At 43.1% G+C, this 19,177-nt stretch overlaps 1 protein-coding gene across 2 annotated transcripts in view; it reads right to left on the bottom strand.

Annotated features, from left to right (window-relative positions):
* LOC141258124 (matrix metalloproteinase-23-like) overlaps window positions 1–863 on the bottom strand; it is a 42,608-nt gene extending 41,745 nt beyond the window's left edge. For both annotated transcript variants that reach the window (XM_073673127.1, XM_073673128.1), the window contains exons 1-2: window positions 453–863; window positions 169–284 (exon numbers count right to left, since the gene is read on the bottom strand). In XM_073673127.1, coding sequence (XP_073529228.1) covers window positions 169–284; window positions 453–578 — 242 coding nt within the window. In that variant the 5' untranslated portion in view covers window positions 579–863. The remainder of the gene's footprint in view (window positions 1–168; window positions 285–452) is intronic.
* Between the last annotated feature and the right edge of the window lie 18,314 nt (window positions 864–19,177).

The following is a 19,177-nucleotide window of genomic DNA, read 5'->3' as shown; positions in this document are numbered from 1 at the left end:
TTCAGGAGTGTATTATTTACAATTCATTAACACATTGTTTCCTGTTAGTAGATTGCCCGACGTAGCGGTAAGAATGACTTCTTCATATAGTATTAGTTGAAGTGTATCAATGACATTGATGAAGTAGTTCATGTATATAGCAGTAAAAGGAAGAGAAAATGAGCTCACCTGTATGTCAGGTTCAAATGATCCCACTTGTATCCCAGCGGATTTAAAGTGTAACGTTTCCATCTGTCGTTCCGTGATGGGAAGACAACACCACAAGCTTTTCTACTACTCGGCATCTGTACAAGAATAACCCGAATGGCTAAGTATCATAAATCTATTGAAATCATTGGTGACAGTGATTGATGATCCCTGTACAGCACTGCAGACTATGTTGGTGCGATATAAATAAATGTATATATATTGACTTGAATAAAGTCAATGTTGGAGGGAAAGCTGCTACTCACCATATCATGTAAGGACCCCTGCTGATGCCAAACGCCAATACTGAGCAGAAAAAGGAAAGCACCAGTGATAACATACACAGACATACTAGAGATGCCATCAATAACCACCCAACGCATCCTGGGCATATGAGAGACACCGGAGACAAGTGCCAGTCGCTACACTCCTGTTGAGTATCCCAGAATCATTGCAGTGATATCAAAACATCGCAATCTCAAGCAGGAAAAAATGTGGATAAAAGATGAGAGATCAAACAAACAAATATTCTACAGCAGGAGAGCACAAGGAAGCGTCTGAAAGAGGAAGGAAATATAGATAAAAGTCTGAGATCTAAACTAAAGCAGACATGCATAATATAGTGGGGAAGAGGAAAGGAAAGTGCAGGAGTGAATGAGGGGCTGCAGAAGTCATGTGTGTTTTGTTAGTGGACACGTGGAGAGATGAACAACCCGCTCTTTGTCTGTGAATCCAATAGGCCCTTTTTAACCATATGTTACATTCAACACCCTCCACACTGACTTCAGTTCAGAAAATTAGATTTAAAATGAGTTTTTTCTTCCGTTTGGGATCATCTTGTATTAGATCAAGTTGAATACAACAATGGAAAGGAACAAAAACAGGTGCAAAAGGATACACAAGTTTCCATTTTTAAACAGATCCATTTGAAAGATCTGATTAAAAGCTAAAACTTTTGCATCTGTTTATATCTGTTTTTGTTTCGTATCCGAAGGATCCGTTTTTTTGCTAGAGGTGTCCTGGGTGTGCGTAATGCGCAAGAATGGATCCATGAACTGGAAAGCATAATGGATGACCATGAACCTCAATCTAAATAAAAAGAAAATAAAGGGAAAAAAAAGAAGTGTCCGTTTTGCCCGCTTATCCATTTTTTAATCGAAAAACAGTTATGCAGACCACGTTTTTTTGTCTCTCCAAAAATCTGATCACAGACAGAATGGATGCTTATTACAGATATTTTAGGGGGAAAAAAAGCATTCAAATGAATGGCTCCTGTAACTGAGGTTTGAGTGAAAAAAAATGGAAATCAGAAATGTGAACTGAGCCTAATATTCATAGCTTTTCACTTTTGATATATAGATATAATCTACATAATAAGTTAGGTAACTTAATAAAGACATTGTTCACAAGATTGTATCTGATGAAGAGTTTGGACTTATCTTGAAACTCGTTGTATGAATTTTAATAAACCTTGATTAGATCATGATTTTAATCAGGCTTTACTTAAATCTTCTCATCTGTGCTGAGCAGAATGCAACCGTGTGAAGCCCACATCAGCCAAAGCACCTCCAGCACAGTCACAGGCTCAATACCACCATTAACAGTGGAAGCAACAATAACCTTATTACAATGAGTGTCAGCAACAACCTCAGGTTCCTGCCACGGTGCCACTATTAGTGCCACTCATACTACACCATTCACTGTACATACTAGTAGCTGTCACAGTGCACTAGCTAATATGCCCTATTATATCCAAGTCACAGTACGCTCACATGACCCCGGCTTCTGCATTAGCCGACCCTTGAAATACAGAAAGATACATGGAAGCAGCCATTAAAGGGATCTCACACCTTATTTAATGCTTTCTGATGTTGGTGATCTGCACAGTAAAAAACGATAAAGTCTGCACATGATTATATTCCTCCGGGACGTAGCTAAAGCCTCATGGGCCTTGATATCAAAGTTAATCTTTCCTCCTACTCCAGTGCTGCTCCTATGACCATAGGCCATGCACAAATCAGCTGTACCCCTGGGTCTCCTTAGTGAGTCATCAATGCTGCAGTAAGTGAGGTTTTCCCTAAGCCTCTGTATGTAGTCAGTACAGGAGTTAGGGACCAGGGCAATGTTCCTTCCACATTGGGAGATTCAAACAATCACAAAACTATTTCTCAATATCAAATATTTGTCATCATTTTCTATGGCAGTTGATTTTCACTAATATCCAAGAGAGCTGAAAAGCAATACATTTCTGTGGTCTGGGGGGTTATTGTGTGCATTCCTGGTAATTTAGGGCAGACAAAAGGTTTACACTCTTACACATTTGGTAACCAACAGAGTAGTCACCTCTCTAGACTTCAGTGTTATACACATTAGCCCCCCAGAAACAGCACATCATCTCATACAAACTCAAATGGGACTGAACTGAAATTCCAGACTTACCCAAGGACCTAGCACTGTTCTGGAGGAAAAAATAATTATTTCCCAATTCTGTACAACCTCCTTAAAGGGTATTCCAATTTGAGTGGGACAGGTGATGTCTCATCTATTGATAGCTGCTGGCTGTGTCATATGCGTGATCGGTAGGTATTGCACACCCGTCATATTCCTTTTTTTTTTTTGTAAATCAGATCATATTTACTGAAGAGACTCCGACTAACATTTTCCGTACATATATATATATAAAATACAGTATATATACAAACATACATACACTCCTCAACACTGAAACTGCAAAACCAAGGAGAAATTATGGAAATCACAGGAGCGATGGATATGTTAATGATATGCAAATAATGGGAAAATAGAAACGAAATTCTGAAAACATCTTGATTTATTCAGTATCACTTATGAGGTGCAGAGCAGGACGTCTATGTAGGCTGGAATGGAGGACTGTCCTCTGCAGCGATGAGTCCCACTTTTGTCTTGGACACAACGATAGCCAGCACTCCTGGAAAAGTTCACCACTGTTCCATGTTTTCACCATTTGTGGATAATGGCTCTCACTGTGGCTCGCTGGAGTCCCAAAGCTTTAGAAATAGCTTTATAAGCTTTTCCAGACTGATAGATCTCAATTACTTTGTTTATCATTTGTTCCTGAATTTCTTTGGATTGCAGCATAATGTCTAGCGTTTGAGGATCTTTTGGTCTACTTCCCTTTGTCAGGCAGGTCCTATTTAAGTGATTTCTTGATTGAGAACTGGTGTGATCAGGCCTGTGTGTGGCTAGGGAAATTGAACTCCACTTCCCAAAGATGTGAAAAACCTCAGTTAATTTATGTTTTAAGGGGGAAGGGGCAATCACTTTTTCACACAGAGCCCTGTAGGTTTGGATTTCTTTTTCCTTTAATAATAAAGACCTTCATTTAAAAACTGCATTTTGTGTTTACTTGTGTCATCTTTGTCTAATATTTCAATTTGTTTTGTGATCTGAAACATTTAAGTGTGACAAACATGCAAAAGAATAAGAAATCAGGAAGGGGGCAAACACTTTTTCACACCACTGTACAGTTAAAACCAGAAGTTTACATACACTTTATAAAAAGACACATATGCATGTTTTTCTCAATATCTGCCATGAAATCAGAATAAACCATACCGCTCAGGAAGGAGACAGGTTCTGTGTCCCAGAGATGAGCGTGCTTTGGTCTGACATGTGCATATCAACCCAAGGACAAAAGCAAAAAATCTTGTGAAGATGATGGCGGAAGCTGGTAAGATGGTGTCAATAACCACAGTGAAACGAGTACTGTATCAACATGGGCTGAAAGGCCACTTTGCCAGGAAGAAGCCATTACTCCAAAAGAAACATAAAAAAGCCAGATTAATGTTTGCAAATGCACACAGAAACAAAAACTTTAATTTTTGGAGACATGTCCTGTGGTCTGATGAAACTAAAATTGAACTTTTTAGGCATAATGACCATTGTTACGTTTGGAGGAAAAGGGGAGAAGTTTGGAAGCCTAAGAACACCATCCCGACTGTGAAACACGGGGGTGGCAGCATCATGTTGTGGGGTTGTTTTGCTGCAGGAGGGACTGGTGCACTTCACAAAATAGAGAAAATCATGAGAAATGATTATGTGGTAATACTGAAGCAACATCTCAAGACGTCAGCCAGAAAGTTAAAGTTTGGGCGGAAATGGGTCTTCCAAATGGACAATGACCTGAAGCATACTGCCAAAATGTTAACAAACTGGCTTAAGGATAACAAAGTCAATGTTTTGGAGTGGCCATCACAAAGCCCTGATCTCAATCCTATTGAAAATTTATGGGCAAAGCTGAAAAGCTGAAAAGGCAGGTACAAGCTAGGCACCAGTTTTGTCAGGAGGAATGGGCCAAAATTGCGACCAACTATTGTGAGAAGCTTGTGGAAGGATATCCCAAACGTTTGACCCAAGTCACTCACTTTAAGGGCAATGGTACCAAATACAAATGAAATGTATGTAAACTTTTGACTTTGCAGTAAGTAATAAAAATGCCTTAAAACATTCTCTCTCTCTCATTATTCTGGCATTTGGCAAATATTAAAAATTATGGCAATCCTAATTGACCTAAAACTGGAAAGGTTTGTTCTGATTTCATGTCAGATATTGAGAAAAACATGCATATGTGTCTTTTTATATAGTGCATGTAAACTTCTGGTTTCAATTGTATGTGCTTCCAAATTTGTGGGAAGGTCCTTTTCTGTTCCAGCAGGTCTGTGCACAAAGCAAGGTCCATAAAGGCATAGATGGGGAAGCTTGATGTAGAACAACTAGACTGACTAAGGTCACACGAACGTATAAAAAATTGTTCAGATTTTCATCCAGTAAAGTGGGATGATTATTTTTCTCCCTTGTCATCCGTGTGTGCTGTCCGTTGTTTACATTAGCAGTAAGTGGGACCCTGGCCTTAAGGCTCATTTACATGTCAGTGATTTTTCATCAGTATTTGTATGCAAAAAACAGGAATGTCTCCAAAACACAGAACATTTGTCAAGCTTTCTAGTATAGTTTTTCTCTGTATGTTCCACTCCTGGTTTTGGCATTTAACCCCTTTACCCCCGAGGGTGGTTTGCACGTTAATGACCAGGCCAATTTTTACATTTCTGACCACTGTCACTTTATGAGGTAATTACTCTGGAACGCTTCAATGGATCCCCCTGATTCTGAGACTGTTTTTTCGTGACATATTGTACTTCATGATAGTGGTAAAATTTCTTCGATATCACTTGCATTTATTTGTGAAAAAATCGAACATTTGGCGAAAATTTTGAAAATTTTGCAATTTTCAAAATTTACATTTTTATGCCCTTAAATCAAAGAGATATATCACACAAAATAGTTAATAAATAACATTTCCCACATGTCTACTTTACATCAGCACAATTTTGGAACAAAATTTTTTTTTTAGTAGGGAGTTATAATGGTTAAAAGTTGACCAGCGATTTCTCATTTTAACAACAAAATTTACAAAACCATTTTTTTAGAGACCACATCACATTTGACGTGACTTTGAGGGGCCTTTATGACAGAAATATCCAAAAGTGACACCATTCTAAAAACTGCACCCCTCAAGGTGCTCAAAACCACATTCAAGAAGTTTATTAACCCTTCAGGTGCTTCACAGGAATTTTTGGAATGTGGAATAAAAAAATGAACATTTAACTTTTTTCACAAAAATGTTACTTTAGACCCAAATTTTTTTATTTTCGCAGGGGTAACAGGAAAAAATGGATCCCAAACTTTGTTGTGCAATTTCCCCTGAACATGCAGATACCCCAAATGTGAGGAAAAAACACTGTTTGGGCGCACGGCAGGGTTTGGAAGTGAAGGAGCACCATTTGACTTTTTGAATGTAAAATTTGCTTGAATAATTAGCGGACACCATGTTGCATTTGGGGAACCCCTGATGTGCCTAAACAGTGGAAACCCCCCACAAGTGACCCCATTTAGGAAACTAGACCCCTTAGGGAATTTATCTAGATGTGTGGTGAGCACCTTGAACCCCCAGGTGCTTCACAGAAGTTTATAACATTGAGCCGTAAAAATAAAATTTTCACATTTTTCCAACAAAAATGTTTTTCAGCCCCCAATTTTGCATTTTCATAAGGGTAACAGGAAAAATTGCACCATGCAATTTGTTGTGCAATTTCTCCTGAGTAAGCCGATACCCCATATGTGGGGGAAAAACACTGTTTGGGCGCACGGCAGGGTTCGGAAGGGAAGGAGCGCCATTTGACTTTTTGAATGTAAAATTTGCTTGAATAATTAGAGGATGCCATGTTGCGTTTGGGGAGCCCCTGATGTGCCTAAACAGTGGAAACCCCCCACAAGTGACACCATTTTGGAAACTAGACCCCTTAGGGAACTTATCTAGATGTGTGGTGAGCACCCTGAACCCCCAGGTGCTTCACAGAAGTTTATAACATTGAACCGTAAAAATAACATTTTCACATTTTTTCAACAAAAATGTTTTTCAGTCCCCAATTTTGCATTTTCACAGGGGTAACAGGTTGCGTTTGGGGAGTCCCTGATGTGCCTAAATAGTGGAAACCACCCACCCTCCCCCCAGTGACTCCATTTTGGAAGCTACACCCCTCCAGGATTTTATCAAGGGGTATAGTGAACATTTTGAACCCAGAGGTACGACACAGAATTTGCTAACATTAGGTCATTATATTGAATAAGTTGTCATTAGTCTTGAGTGCAAGTGCTCGCTATTTGAGTTTGCATCAGGTACTAGGGTATGCACCAAGTATCGCGGGTGCTCAAGTGACATGCTCGAGTCCCTGCCCCGCATGTTTTTTTTTATTAGACACCCAAAAAAACCATGCGGGGATCGCTCGTGCATGGCAGGCAATCCCCGCAAGGTTTTTTTGGCTGTATAACAGCTGCAAAACATTTGGGGAGGAGACTGAGGATATCACTCGAGAACCCGCCATACTCGGTGCATACCCAAGCACCCGATGCAAACTCAAGTAGCGAGTACTTGCGCTCACTAGTCGCCATATCGTCGTCATTTTTTTTTTTTTACTTCTGAAAAAATCCCAACCCCAACCCGAACCTTAGCCCAACCCTAACCCTAGCCTAACCCTAACCTTAGTCCAACCCTAGCCTAACCCTAACCTTAGCCCAACCCTAACCCTAGCCCAACCCTAACCCCAACCGTAGCCCAACCCTAACCCTAGCCCAACGTTAACCCAAACCCTAGCACAACCCTAACCTTAGCACAACCCTAACCCTAAAGTTTATTTTTTACGCCGTTCCTCGTGTGGTATAAGTGATTAGACGACATTATTCTTCAGGTCGGTGTGATTACAGCGATGCCAGATTCATATCGGGCTTTTATGATTGACAGCTGTCACACACTAAAAGACGCATTTTTTTGCAAAGACTAGTTTTTGCATCGCCATATTTTGAGAGCTATAATTTTTCCATATTTCGGCCGACAGAGTCATATGATGGCTTGTTTTTTGCGGGACAAGTTGACGTTTTTATCGGTATCATTTTCGGGCAAATGACATTTTTTGATCGCTTTCTATTCCGATTTTTGGGAGGCAGAATAAACAAAAGCCAACAATTCAGGAATTGTTTTATTTTTATTTTTATGCCGTTTTGCGTGTGGTAAAATTGATAAGGTAGCTTTATTCTTCGGATCAGTACGTTTACAGCGGTACCGCATTTTTTTTATTTTTTTAATATTTTGGCGCTTTTACACAATAAAAACTATTTTATAGAAAAAAGAATTGTTTTTGCATCGCTTTATTCTGAGAGCTATAACTTTTTTATTTTTCTGTTGTTGTAGCTGTATTGCAGCTTGATTTTTGCGGGACAAGATGACGTTTTCAGCGGCACCATTTTTATTTACATTAGTCTTTTTGATCGCGTTTTATTCCATTTTTTGCTTGGCGGTATGATGATAAAACATCGTTTTATGTTTCGTTTTTTTTTTTTTTTTACCGTGTTTACTAAAGGGGTTAACTAGTGGGACAGTTTTTTAGGTCAGGTCGTTCTGGACTCGGCGATACCAAATATGTGTACTTTTATTGGTTTATTTTTTTTTTTTTCATAAGATTATTTATTTATGGGTACAATATATATATTTTTATATTATTATTTTTTTCATTTTTTTTAATATTTTTTAAAAAAAATTTAATTTTTTTTTCACTTTCTGACATTTTTATTACTTGTTCACATTGTCCCACTATGGGACTTTCACTTTTTGCAGCCTGATCGCCTGCATGGCATAGAGAGCAGCAGCTCCCTATGCCATGCAGCCTGTCAGCGCTGCACAGGGAGAAGTTACTTTGGTCGTGCACTGCGCATGACCAAAGCAACTTCCTGCCTCCTGTTGACCCGGATGTTGTCATGATGACGTCGGGTAACCATGGCAACATCCGGGACCGGATTCAGACGCTGCTGGACCCCGGCAGAGAAGGTAAGTATTGCGCTTACCTCCTCTTGCCACCGGAATGCTGCGATCGATTTTGATCGCAGCATTTCGGGGGTTAATGTGCCGGGAGCGGTGCGGGACCACTCCCTTCACATAGCACAGGGTGTCAGCTGTGACAATCAGCTGACACCCGGCGGCGATCTCGCCCGCTACGCTTGTGTGCAGGCGAAATCGCCAGGGCGTATTAATACGTATCAGGCCTATGGCACAGATACGTACTAATACGCCCTGGGTCAGAAAGGGGTTAAACACTGATGAAAAATCACCGACGTCTGAATGAGCCCTTAGGGCGCAGTCAGACGGCCGTATAAATCTGAACAAGATTGGAACGCAGTGCACAGAGTGGCCGGTAGCTCTCCAGACCAGAGTGTGACATCTGCATGGAAATATACTGCTCAAAAAAATAAGGGGAACACTTAAACAACAGAATATAACTCCAAGTAAATTATTTATTATTATTTATTATTATTATAGCACCATTTATTCCATGGCACTTTACATGTGAAAAAGGGGTATGCATACAAGAACAATTACAATAATCTTGAACACAATGTGACAGCGACTGGTACAGGAGGAGCGAGGACCCTGCCCGTGAGGGCTCACAGTCAACAAGGGATGGGTGAGGATACAGTAGGTGAGGGTAGAGCTGGTCGTGCAGCGGTATTGGTGGAGTGGTGGTTACCGCAGGTTGTACGCATGTCGGAAGAGGTGTGTCTTCATGTTTTTTTTTGAAGGTTTCCACTGTCAACGAGAGTCTGATGTGTTGGGGTAGAGTTCCAGAGTAGGGGGGATGCATGGTAGAAATCTTGTATGCGATTGTGGGAGGAGGAGATTAGAGGGGAGTAGAGAAGGAGATCTTGTGAGGATCGGAGGTTGCGTGCGGGTATGTAGCGGGAGACTAGGTCAGAGATATATGGAGGGGACAGGTTGTGAATGGCTTTGTATGTCATGGTTAGAGTTTTGAACTGGAGTATCTGGGCAATGGGGAGCCAGTGAAGAGATTGACAGAGAGGAGAGGACGGGGAATAGCGGGGGGACAGGTGGATTAGTCGGGCAGCAGAGTTTAGGATGGATTGGAGGGGTGCGAGAGTGTTGGAAGGGAGGCCACAGAGCAGGAGGTTGCACTAGTCAAGGCGGGAGATGATGAGGGCGTGCACTAGTGTTTTTGCAGATTCATGGTTGAGGAATGTGCGGATCCAGGAGATATTTTTGAGTTGGAGTCGGCAGGAAGTGGAAAGGGCTTGGATATGTGGTTTGAATGAGAGTTCAGAGTCCAGGGTTACCCCAAGGCAGCGAGCCTGAGGGACTGGGGAGAGTGGGCAGCCATTGACGTTGATAGATGGGTCAGTTGGGGGGGTTTAATGAGATGGCGGAAAGATGATGAATTCTGTTTTGTCCATGTTAAGTTTTAGAAATCTAGCAGAGAAGAAGGATGAAATAGCAGACAGACATTGTGGGATTTTGGTTAGTAAGGAGGTGATATCGGGTCCAGAGAGGTAGATCTGTGTGTCATCAGCATAGAGGTGATAATGAAAGCCATGAGACTCTATGAGCTGTCCCAGGCCCAAGGTGTAGATGGAGAAGAGCAGGGGTCCTAGAACTGAACCTTGGGGGACACCGACAGATAGGGGGCGAGATGAGGAGGTGGTCTGTGAGTGAGAGACACTGAATGTCCTGTCTGTTAGGTATGAGGAGATCCAGGATAGGGCCAAGTCTGTGATGCCGAGAGATGAGAGAGTTTGTAGTAAGAGGGAATGGTCCACTGTGTTGAAGGCAGATGACAGGTCTAGGAGCAGGAGGACAGAGTAGTGTCGCTTAGATTTGGCGGTTAGAAGGTCGTTGGTGACTTTAGTCAGTGCAGTTTCAGTAGAATGGTGCGGTCGGAAACCAGATTGTAGGCGGTCGAAGAGGGAGCAGGAGGAGAGGTGGGAGGACAGCTCAGAATGGACGTGTTGTTCCAGTAGTTTTGAGGCATAGGGGAGAAGTGATATGGGGCGATAGCTAGACTGAGAGGATGGGTCAAGGGAGGGCTTTTTGAGGATTGGTGTGATTGAGGCATGTTTGAAGCATGAGGGGAAGACACCAGTTGTTAGTAACAGGTTGAAGAGGTGGGCTAGGGGTGGGATGAAGATAGTGGTAAGGTTTGGGATGAGGTGGGACGGGATTGGGTCAAGTTTACAGGTGGTGAGGTGTGATTTGGAGAGTAAAGAGGAAAGTTGATCTTCCGTAATGGTGGAGAATGTGGTTTTGGAGGAGGAGGGTTGAGTAGGTGTGGGGAGGGGCTGTGGGGGCTTTAGGCAAAAGCTTTGTCTGATGGTGTAAATCTTCTGCTTGAAGAATGAGGCAAAGTCTTCGGCTGAAATAAGAGGAGAGGGAGGAGGCACTGGGGGACGGAGGAGAGAATTGAAGGTGTTGAATAGTTGTTTGGAGTTGTGAGACAGGGAGGATATGAGAGATGAGAAGTATGTTTGTTTTGCTGCAGTGAGTGTGGACTTGAAGGTAGTGAGGGACTGTTTGATTGCGATGGAGTGCTCATTGGAGTGGGACCTTTTCCATCTATGCTCAGCAACCCTGGAGGCCCGTCGCAGTTCTTTAGTTAGGCTGGTGTGCCAGGGTTGCCTGTTGATTGTGCGAGCTTTGGTATGTGTGAGGGGGGCGACTGAATCGAGAGCTGCAGCTGTTGTGGTGTTGTATAAAGTGGCAGCAACATCTGCATCATGTAAGGAACTAATGTCTGTAAGAGGGAGAAGGGATTCAGAGAGTGAGTGTAGGTCAAGGTGTTTGAGATTTCTGCGAGGGTATCCAAGTTTGTGGAGTGGGGATTGTTGCCCTGGAGAGGAGAGGGTAGAGAATGTAAGTAGGTTGTGGTCAGAGAGAGGGAGAGGTGAGTTAGAGAGGTTAGATAGGGAACAGAGGCGGGTGAAGATGAGGTCCAGCGTGTGGCCGTCTTTGTGGGTGGGTGTGGAAGACCACAGGGTAAGACCGAAGGAGGAAGTGAGGGATAGAAGCTTAGAGGCAGCTGAGAGGGAAGTGTCAATGGGGATGTTGAAGTCACCCATGAGGATAGTGGGGATGTCAATGGAGAGGAAATGAAGTAGCCAAGTGGTGAAGTGGTGAAAGAAAGTTGTGGCTGATCCTGGGGGGCGGTAGATGACAGCCAGTTAGAGGTTGGAGGGGGGGTAGATGTGCACGCAGTGCACTTCAAAAGAGGGGAGAGTAATTGAGGGTGGCAGTGGGATATGGGTGAAGGAGCAGTTATCTGAGAGGAGGAAACCTATTCCTCCACCGCGCTTGCTGGTGGGGCGGGGGGTATGGGAGAGGTGGAATCCGCCGTACGAAAGTGCAGCAGGAGAGGCCGTGTCGGAGGGGGTGAGCCAGGTTTCAGTGATGCCGAGGAAGGAAAGCTTGTTAGTGATGAAGAGATCGTGAATGTAGGAAAGTTTGTTGCAGACAGAGCGACCGTTCCATAGAGCTCCTGTTAGGGGGACTGGGGAAGTGGGGCCTGGGCGGATGGGTATAAGGTTAGAAGGGTTACGAGAGTTTGGGATAGATCATGGGTAGGAGGTGGAAGTGACTGTGGGGATGTGGTGAGGAGGGCCGAGATGTGGTGAGGAGGGCCGAGATGTGGAGAGATGTCGCCGGCAGTGAGGAGGAGCAGAGAAAGCGTTAGTAGGTGGGAGCAGGAGAGGGCATGAGGTAGCTGTCTGTGTTTGGAGGCAAAGGATTGTATGTTGAGGAATAGCTCTGAGGAGGAGGTGAGATGGGTGGGGAGAATGGAGGGAGAGATGAAGAATTCGTTACCAGGTGTAGGGATTAGGGGTGGTTGGAAAAGGTGAAGGATTAAGGGGGTGAGAGTGAAAACAAACAAACATTGTTTACTGTGATTTAGTATCCAGTTACCTTCAGTTCCCTTCAGGCTCAATTCAGGATTAATTCATGTTTCTCACACTTCAGCTAATGGCCACACTAAAGGTGATAGACACAGACTAAGGCTATGTGCCCACATAGCAGATTTGATGCAGAGCGTTTTTGCCGCTCTCTGGCAGAAAAAAACGCATGCAGATTTACATGCGTTTTTTCTGCCAGAGAGAAGCGTCTTTTCAGCGTTTTTACATGCGTTTTTTCAAGCAGTTTTCCAAGCGATTTTGAGCATCACTTGGAAAAGTGCTTGACAAGTTGGTCACACAATATAAATCCATGCAACCGGCATGGATTTATAATGTGTGAACAACTGATGCTTTAAATGCAGCATCTATAGTAAAAAAAAAAAAGACAATTAAAACGTTAAAAATAAAAAAAAACCTGTATATTCACTTCTCCGACGGCCCCCAGTCTGCTCCCGGCGGCGTCCTCTCTCTTTGTCGTCCCGCAGTGTACTGTCAGGACCTGCGGTGACGTCATTTAATCAGCTGATGGTCACGCGACCATCACCTGACCTCCGACGTGAGCGGTCGCGTGACCATCAGGTGACTAAATTACGTCACCGCAGGTCCTGACAGTACACTGCGGGACGACAAAGAGAGAGGACACCGCCGGGAGCAGACTGGGGGCTGCCGGAGAGGTGAATATACATTTTTTTTTTATTTTTAACTTTTTTATTTATTTTTTTCACCGCGTGGTAGCCTGGATGAAGAGGTGTTGTAGTCTCCTCTTCATCCCGGGTACCACACGCACCGCGATTACGCTGCAAATTCGCGGCCATTGAATTTAATTGAAACGCAGCAAATCCATATATACCTGCAGGTTTGCTGCGTTTCAATGGCCATGAATTTGCAGCGTAATTGCGGTAGAAATGGTCATGCTGCGTTTTGCAACGCAATGCGAATTCGGCGCGCTAATTAGCGCATCATGTGCACAGCACTTCCGAATTCACATTGCTTTGCATGGCAGACTGTTTTACAAGCGTTTTCGCGGCCGTAAAAACGCTACGTGGGCACTTAACCTAAAGTCTGACACAGACTCCTGGCCCACAATATATTTGTAACAGAATGCATTCAGCTGTGAAGCAGAGGGGAGTGGTCTGTGCTCATCTTGATCAGCTGATTAAGGCTGAACCAGATGCTGGATACTCAAAGGCTATGTAAACAAGGTCATAAATGAAAGTGGGGGGTAGCTGGTGTAACTTTAAGAAAATACCATTAGTAAATAGGAGCAGAGAGGTATAGAGAAGTCTGCATGGAAGTCAGGATGGGAAAGTTGGGTTATGTACCATTAGTAAATAGGAGCAGAGAGGTATAGAGAAGTCTGCATGGAAGTCAGCATGGGAAAGTTGGGTCACGTACCATTAGTAAATAGGAGCAGACAGGTATAGAGAAGTCTGCATGGAAGTCAGGATGGGAAAGTTGGGTCATGTACCATTAGTAAATAGGAGCAGAGAGGTATAGAGAAGTCTGCATGGAAGTCAGGATGGGAAAGTTGGGTCACGTACCTGAAAGAAGAATGGATAAACAGAGATGCTGATTAGAGTGCAGTGGTGGCAGGTAAGGTACAGTCTGCATGCATCATATTATTCAGGATTAATTCATGTTTCTCACACTTCAGCTAATGGCCACACTTAAGGTAATGGACACAGACTAAAGTCTGACACAGACTCCTGGCCCACAATATATTTATATATATATATCAAACACTTCTGTGAAATAAAACTGTCCACTTAAGAAGCAACACTGATTGACAATCAATTTCACATGCTGTTGTGCAAATGGAATTGACAATAGATGGAAATTATTGGCAATTATCAAGACACACTCAATAAAGGAGTGGTTCTGCAGGTGGGGAACACAGACTACATCTCAGTACCAATGTTTTCTGGCTGATGTTTTGGACACTTTTGAATGTTGGTTGTGCTTTCACACTCGTGGTAGCTTGAGACGGACTCTACAACTCACAGAAGTTGCTCAGGTAGCGCAGCTCATCTAGGATGGCACATCAATGCGAGCTGTGGCAAGAAGGTTTGCTGTGTCTGTCAGCGTAGTGTCCAGAGGCTGGAGGCGCTACCAGGAGACAGGCCAGTACACCAGGAGACATGGAGGGGGGCAGTAGGAGGGCAACAACCCAGCAGCAGGACCGCTACCTCCGCCTTTGTGCAAGGAAGAACAGGAGGAGCACTGCCAGAGCCCTGCAAAATTACCTCCAGCAGGCCACAAATGTGCATGTGTCTGCACAAACGGTTAGAAACCAACTCCATGAGGGTGGTATGAGGGCCCGACGTCCACAGATGGGGGTTGTGCTCACAGCCCAACACCATGCAGGACGCATGGCATTTGCCACAGAACACCAGGATTGGCAAAGTCGCCACTAGCGCCCTGTGCTCTTTACAGATGAAAGCAGGTTCACACTGAGTACATGTGACAGACGTGACAAGAGTCTGGAGACACCATGGAGAGCGATCTGCTGCCTGCAACATCCTCCAGCATGACGGGTTACGCAGTAGGTCAGTAATGGTGTGGGGTGGCATTTCTTTAGAGGGCCGCACAGCCCTCTATGTGCTCGCCAGAGGTAGCCTGACTGCCATTATGTACCGAGATGAGATCCTCAGACCCCTTGTGAGACCATATGCTGGTGCGGTTGGCCCTGGGTTCCTCCTAATGCAGGACAATGCCAGACCTCATGTGGCTGGAGTGTGTCAGCAGTTCCTGCAAGATGAAGACATTGAAGCTATGGACTGGCCCGCCCGTTCCCCAGACCTGAATCCGATTGAGCACATCTGGGACATCATGTGTCTCTCCATCCACCAACGTCACGTTGCACCACAGACTGTCCAGGAGTTGGCGGATGCTTTAGTCCAGGTCTAGGAGATCCCACAGGAGACCATCTGCAACCTCATCAGGAGCATGCCAAGGCGTTGTAGGGAGGTCATACAGGCACATGGAGGCCACACACAATACTGAGCCTCATTTTGACTTGTTTTAAGGACATTACATCAAAGTTGGATCAGCCTGTAGTGTGTTTCTCCACTTTAATTTTGGGGGTGACTCCAAATCCAGGCCTCCATTGGTTAATACATTTGATTTCCATTGATGATTTGTGTGTGATTTTGTTGTCAGCACATTCAACTTTGTACAGAACAAAGTATTCAATGAGAATATTTCATTCATTCAGATCTAGGATGTGTTATTTGAGTGTTCCCTTTATTTTTTTGAGCAGTGTACATGAAGCGGTCATACAGGTGTCAGGAGAGCAGCCAGCTAGTCCATGCCCTATAGTCTGATTTATACGGCTGTCTGACTTCGCCCTTAGACCGCATCATAGTGGACCTTTTACTAAGTGGTTAGTCTTAATTTATGCATTTCAATAGATCCTAATGCCAGGATTGGCAGCTGTTCATATAAGCACTGGCACTTTATGGGGCTATGATTTCCTGATACTTTATATATTGTTACATCATATTCTTTTGGTCATGTCCGATTATCCTATAGGACATTCTATAGAATATAAGATCTATTTTTTGTAAGCTTTGTATCTGTGATCATAACAATTCTATTCCACTTGGTGGAGATATTGTAGCCGATATTATCTGCAGATGTGAATCCTGGTTCATAAAAACAATTGACCTTTCTCCATATGGGTTTTCAGTGCCTAAATTAACTATAAATCCTTTGCAGATTTATGCATAATGAATTTGTCATTGAGGTCAACACTTTTTGGACACACAATTTAGTTTCCCAATTTTTCTCTGCAGTATGAAATTTGTGATTTTATGCATTTTTGTTAGGTCTGTTATTTGTTTCAATAAAGGTTTAGTCTTTAATTCATTTTTCTCATGGGAGTAATTCTATTGGCGTTGTGTTCCTTTTATCTCCCTCATAGCCATAGTACCTCTTTAGGCTAGTAATCCTTTAGCAGATCAGTGGCGGCCTAGGAAATACATAATGGATTGAGTGGCAATTTGTGAATATGCCCCAAAAGTGAAGGGGAGAAAAAAAAAATTGCCCTGGTTTGCTAGAATGAAAAGTAGCACAGACAAGTAGGATTAGAAATGCATTAATTCCAAGAAGATATTATGGAATTTCATTCTTATTTTGAACCTTCTTAAAATAATTTGTTTTGAAGCAGAAAGGATTGCCAAGTAGGCGATGGTATCAAATAGGAGGAAGCAGCTTTCCTGTCCTTAGACATATGGATTGCTAAATGTTGCCTCAAAATCAGTGATGAGTACTGGTGAGGCCGTAGATGCAGTTTGAACAGCAGGGATCATGTGCTGCAGACTTTCCAGGCTGCAGCAGGCTCTGGTTTACGAACATGATTTCTTTATTCTTTTATAATAAGTTCAGGAGAAAAGTGAAAAATAAATGGAGGTCAATTATGACGAATGATCAGACGTAAACATAACAATGTTCTGGATGTCGAGGCCTCAATAGAAAGTGGTTGAGCAGCTCGTCTAGACACAGCCTTTTTGCCTGCTTTTCCCCAAATCACTGTGCTTTTCACTCGCTTGCATAATCTACCTGGCTTGAAAACATTACTCCATTTTGTCCCCAAAACTTCATCAATCCTGTATGTTATGCAAATTACCTTTGTTTTTTTTTGTTGTTGCTGAAATTAGTCCAGGACGGGAGACGTTTTTACCCCGCACCATTTCTGGTATGACAGACTGCATATCTATCCTGTTGTCCACAGGACCCGTTTGAATTATTGTGATGTCCTCCTGTCTGCATCCATTAAAAAGCTATTCTCGATTTCTTTACTGGGTAAAACTGCAAAGTGCATGTAAAATCAAGCACCTTTGCAATTTACTTGCTTTGTAAAAATGTGTCCACTCTTAAAGTGGTGTGCTACTTCTTACGTAGGTGGTTGAACATTTGCAGTCTTTACAAGCTACACAACAGCGCTTGGAAGCACTGCTCAGAAGCAAGCTGTCCTAATCACTGGAGTGCACTCATCGCTCTCAATCTGCCCAACCTCAGTGCAACACTGCCTCTGCTCGCAGCATCAAAGAGCGCAGGGTTTGGGCTATTGTTGCAACCATGCCGTTGGTCCAAACTGTCAATCACACACGAGCACCACCCCCATCAAATAGAAAGGCAGGGAAGCTGAAAAGAGGATAAGGAGACACCCTTAAAAGGGGTTGTCCAGTCAAAAGTGATAAGTCTACACTCTGTGTGACTGCAGACTTATAAATTCCCCCAGCGCAGGCACTGTGAACTGCAGGGATTCACCGGTATGAGATTCGGCACCAGAGGCTATGTATACCTTATACATATCCCTGGCCATTCAGCACCGCCTCGCTCCATACATATTGAGCGAGGCGACGGCCAGTGGACGCGTCCGACTAGAAGGCGCAGCCTCGCTCAATACAAGTGTATGAAGAGCGAGCGCGCGCCCACAGGCCGGGGGTATGCATAAACACATACAGTACAGACCAAGAGTTTGGACACACCTCATTTAAAGATTTCAGTATTTTCATAACTATGAAAATTGTACATTCACACTGAAGGCATCAAAACTATGAATTAACACATGTGGAATTATATACTTAACAAAAAAGAGTGTGCAAAGCAGTCATCAAAGCAAAAGGTGGCTACTTTGAAGAACCTAGAATATAAGACATATTTTCAGTTGTTTCACACTTTTTTGTTAAGTATATAATTCCACATGTGTTAATTCATAGTTTTGATGCCTTCAGTGTGAATGTACAATTTTCATAGTCATGAAAATACAGAAAAATCCTTAAATGAGAAGGTGTGTCCAAACTTTTGGTCTGTACTGTATATACCCTCCAGTCCCGGGTCTCATACCGGCAAATCCCCACAGCGCACAGTGCCTGTGCTGGGGAGATTCATAAGTCTGCAGTCTCACAGAGTGACTGAAACATCACCAGAGAACCCCATTAAGTGACATCATTTTACACAAAAGGGGGCATTTTCCAAACATCGATGCTTGTTGCTGCATACAGAATGGTGCTTGTGTTGCCTGGATGTAAATAGGATCAGATCAGCAAGTATGGATGTAGCCTAAAGTTGCATACCCTAATCAAATGCTTGCAAAGTGCAGCGTGGACATGGGCCCTTATTCATCAAGAATGCCACTGTTCACACCAGTCTTGATCAGGAGGCATGATGGCGTCAGATGCGCAAGATTCATTAAGGGGCACACTGTTCTTAATGAATCAGGAGAGTATTAGAAGTGGCATGCATCTTGCCACATATCTTACTGGAGTAAGATTTGTAGTGTAAGGTACATCACACCTAGTCATGAATTAGATGAGCGGGTGTTGCTGGATCGCAGTCCCACCCCAACTCTGATCACTTTGGCAAAGTCAGATTTGTGAAAATGCAAAGTCAGATCTTTTTGGAGCATCATCACATTATGCAAAAATTTTGCAAACTTTAAAAGTGTTACTGCAGAGTTCTGCCTTAAAACTGATGAAGTGGGGCCATAGTTCATTTCTTTTGTCTGTTCTCATAATTAAAAGAGAAGGCGATGCAGGTAAATCTTTTGGGCTTTTATATTTATGACCTATTTGAGGAATTGTTGCAGAATAAGTTAATGTGGTACAGTTGTTTAATGGTAACATTTCTAATTTACAATTTAAAAAAATTCAATAAATCAGTCAACGGC

Source organism: Phyllobates terribilis, unplaced genomic scaffold (assembly GCF_046119375.1).
Source record: "Phyllobates terribilis strain yellow unplaced genomic scaffold, ASM4611937v1 Scaffold_3__8_contigs__length_932513732, whole genome shotgun sequence".
In the NCBI taxonomy this organism is placed as follows: Eukaryota; Metazoa; Chordata; class Amphibia; order Anura; family Dendrobatidae; genus Phyllobates; species Phyllobates terribilis.
The sequence above is the reverse complement of the archived record's forward strand: the minus strand, read 5'-3'. Positions and strand labels throughout refer to the sequence as shown.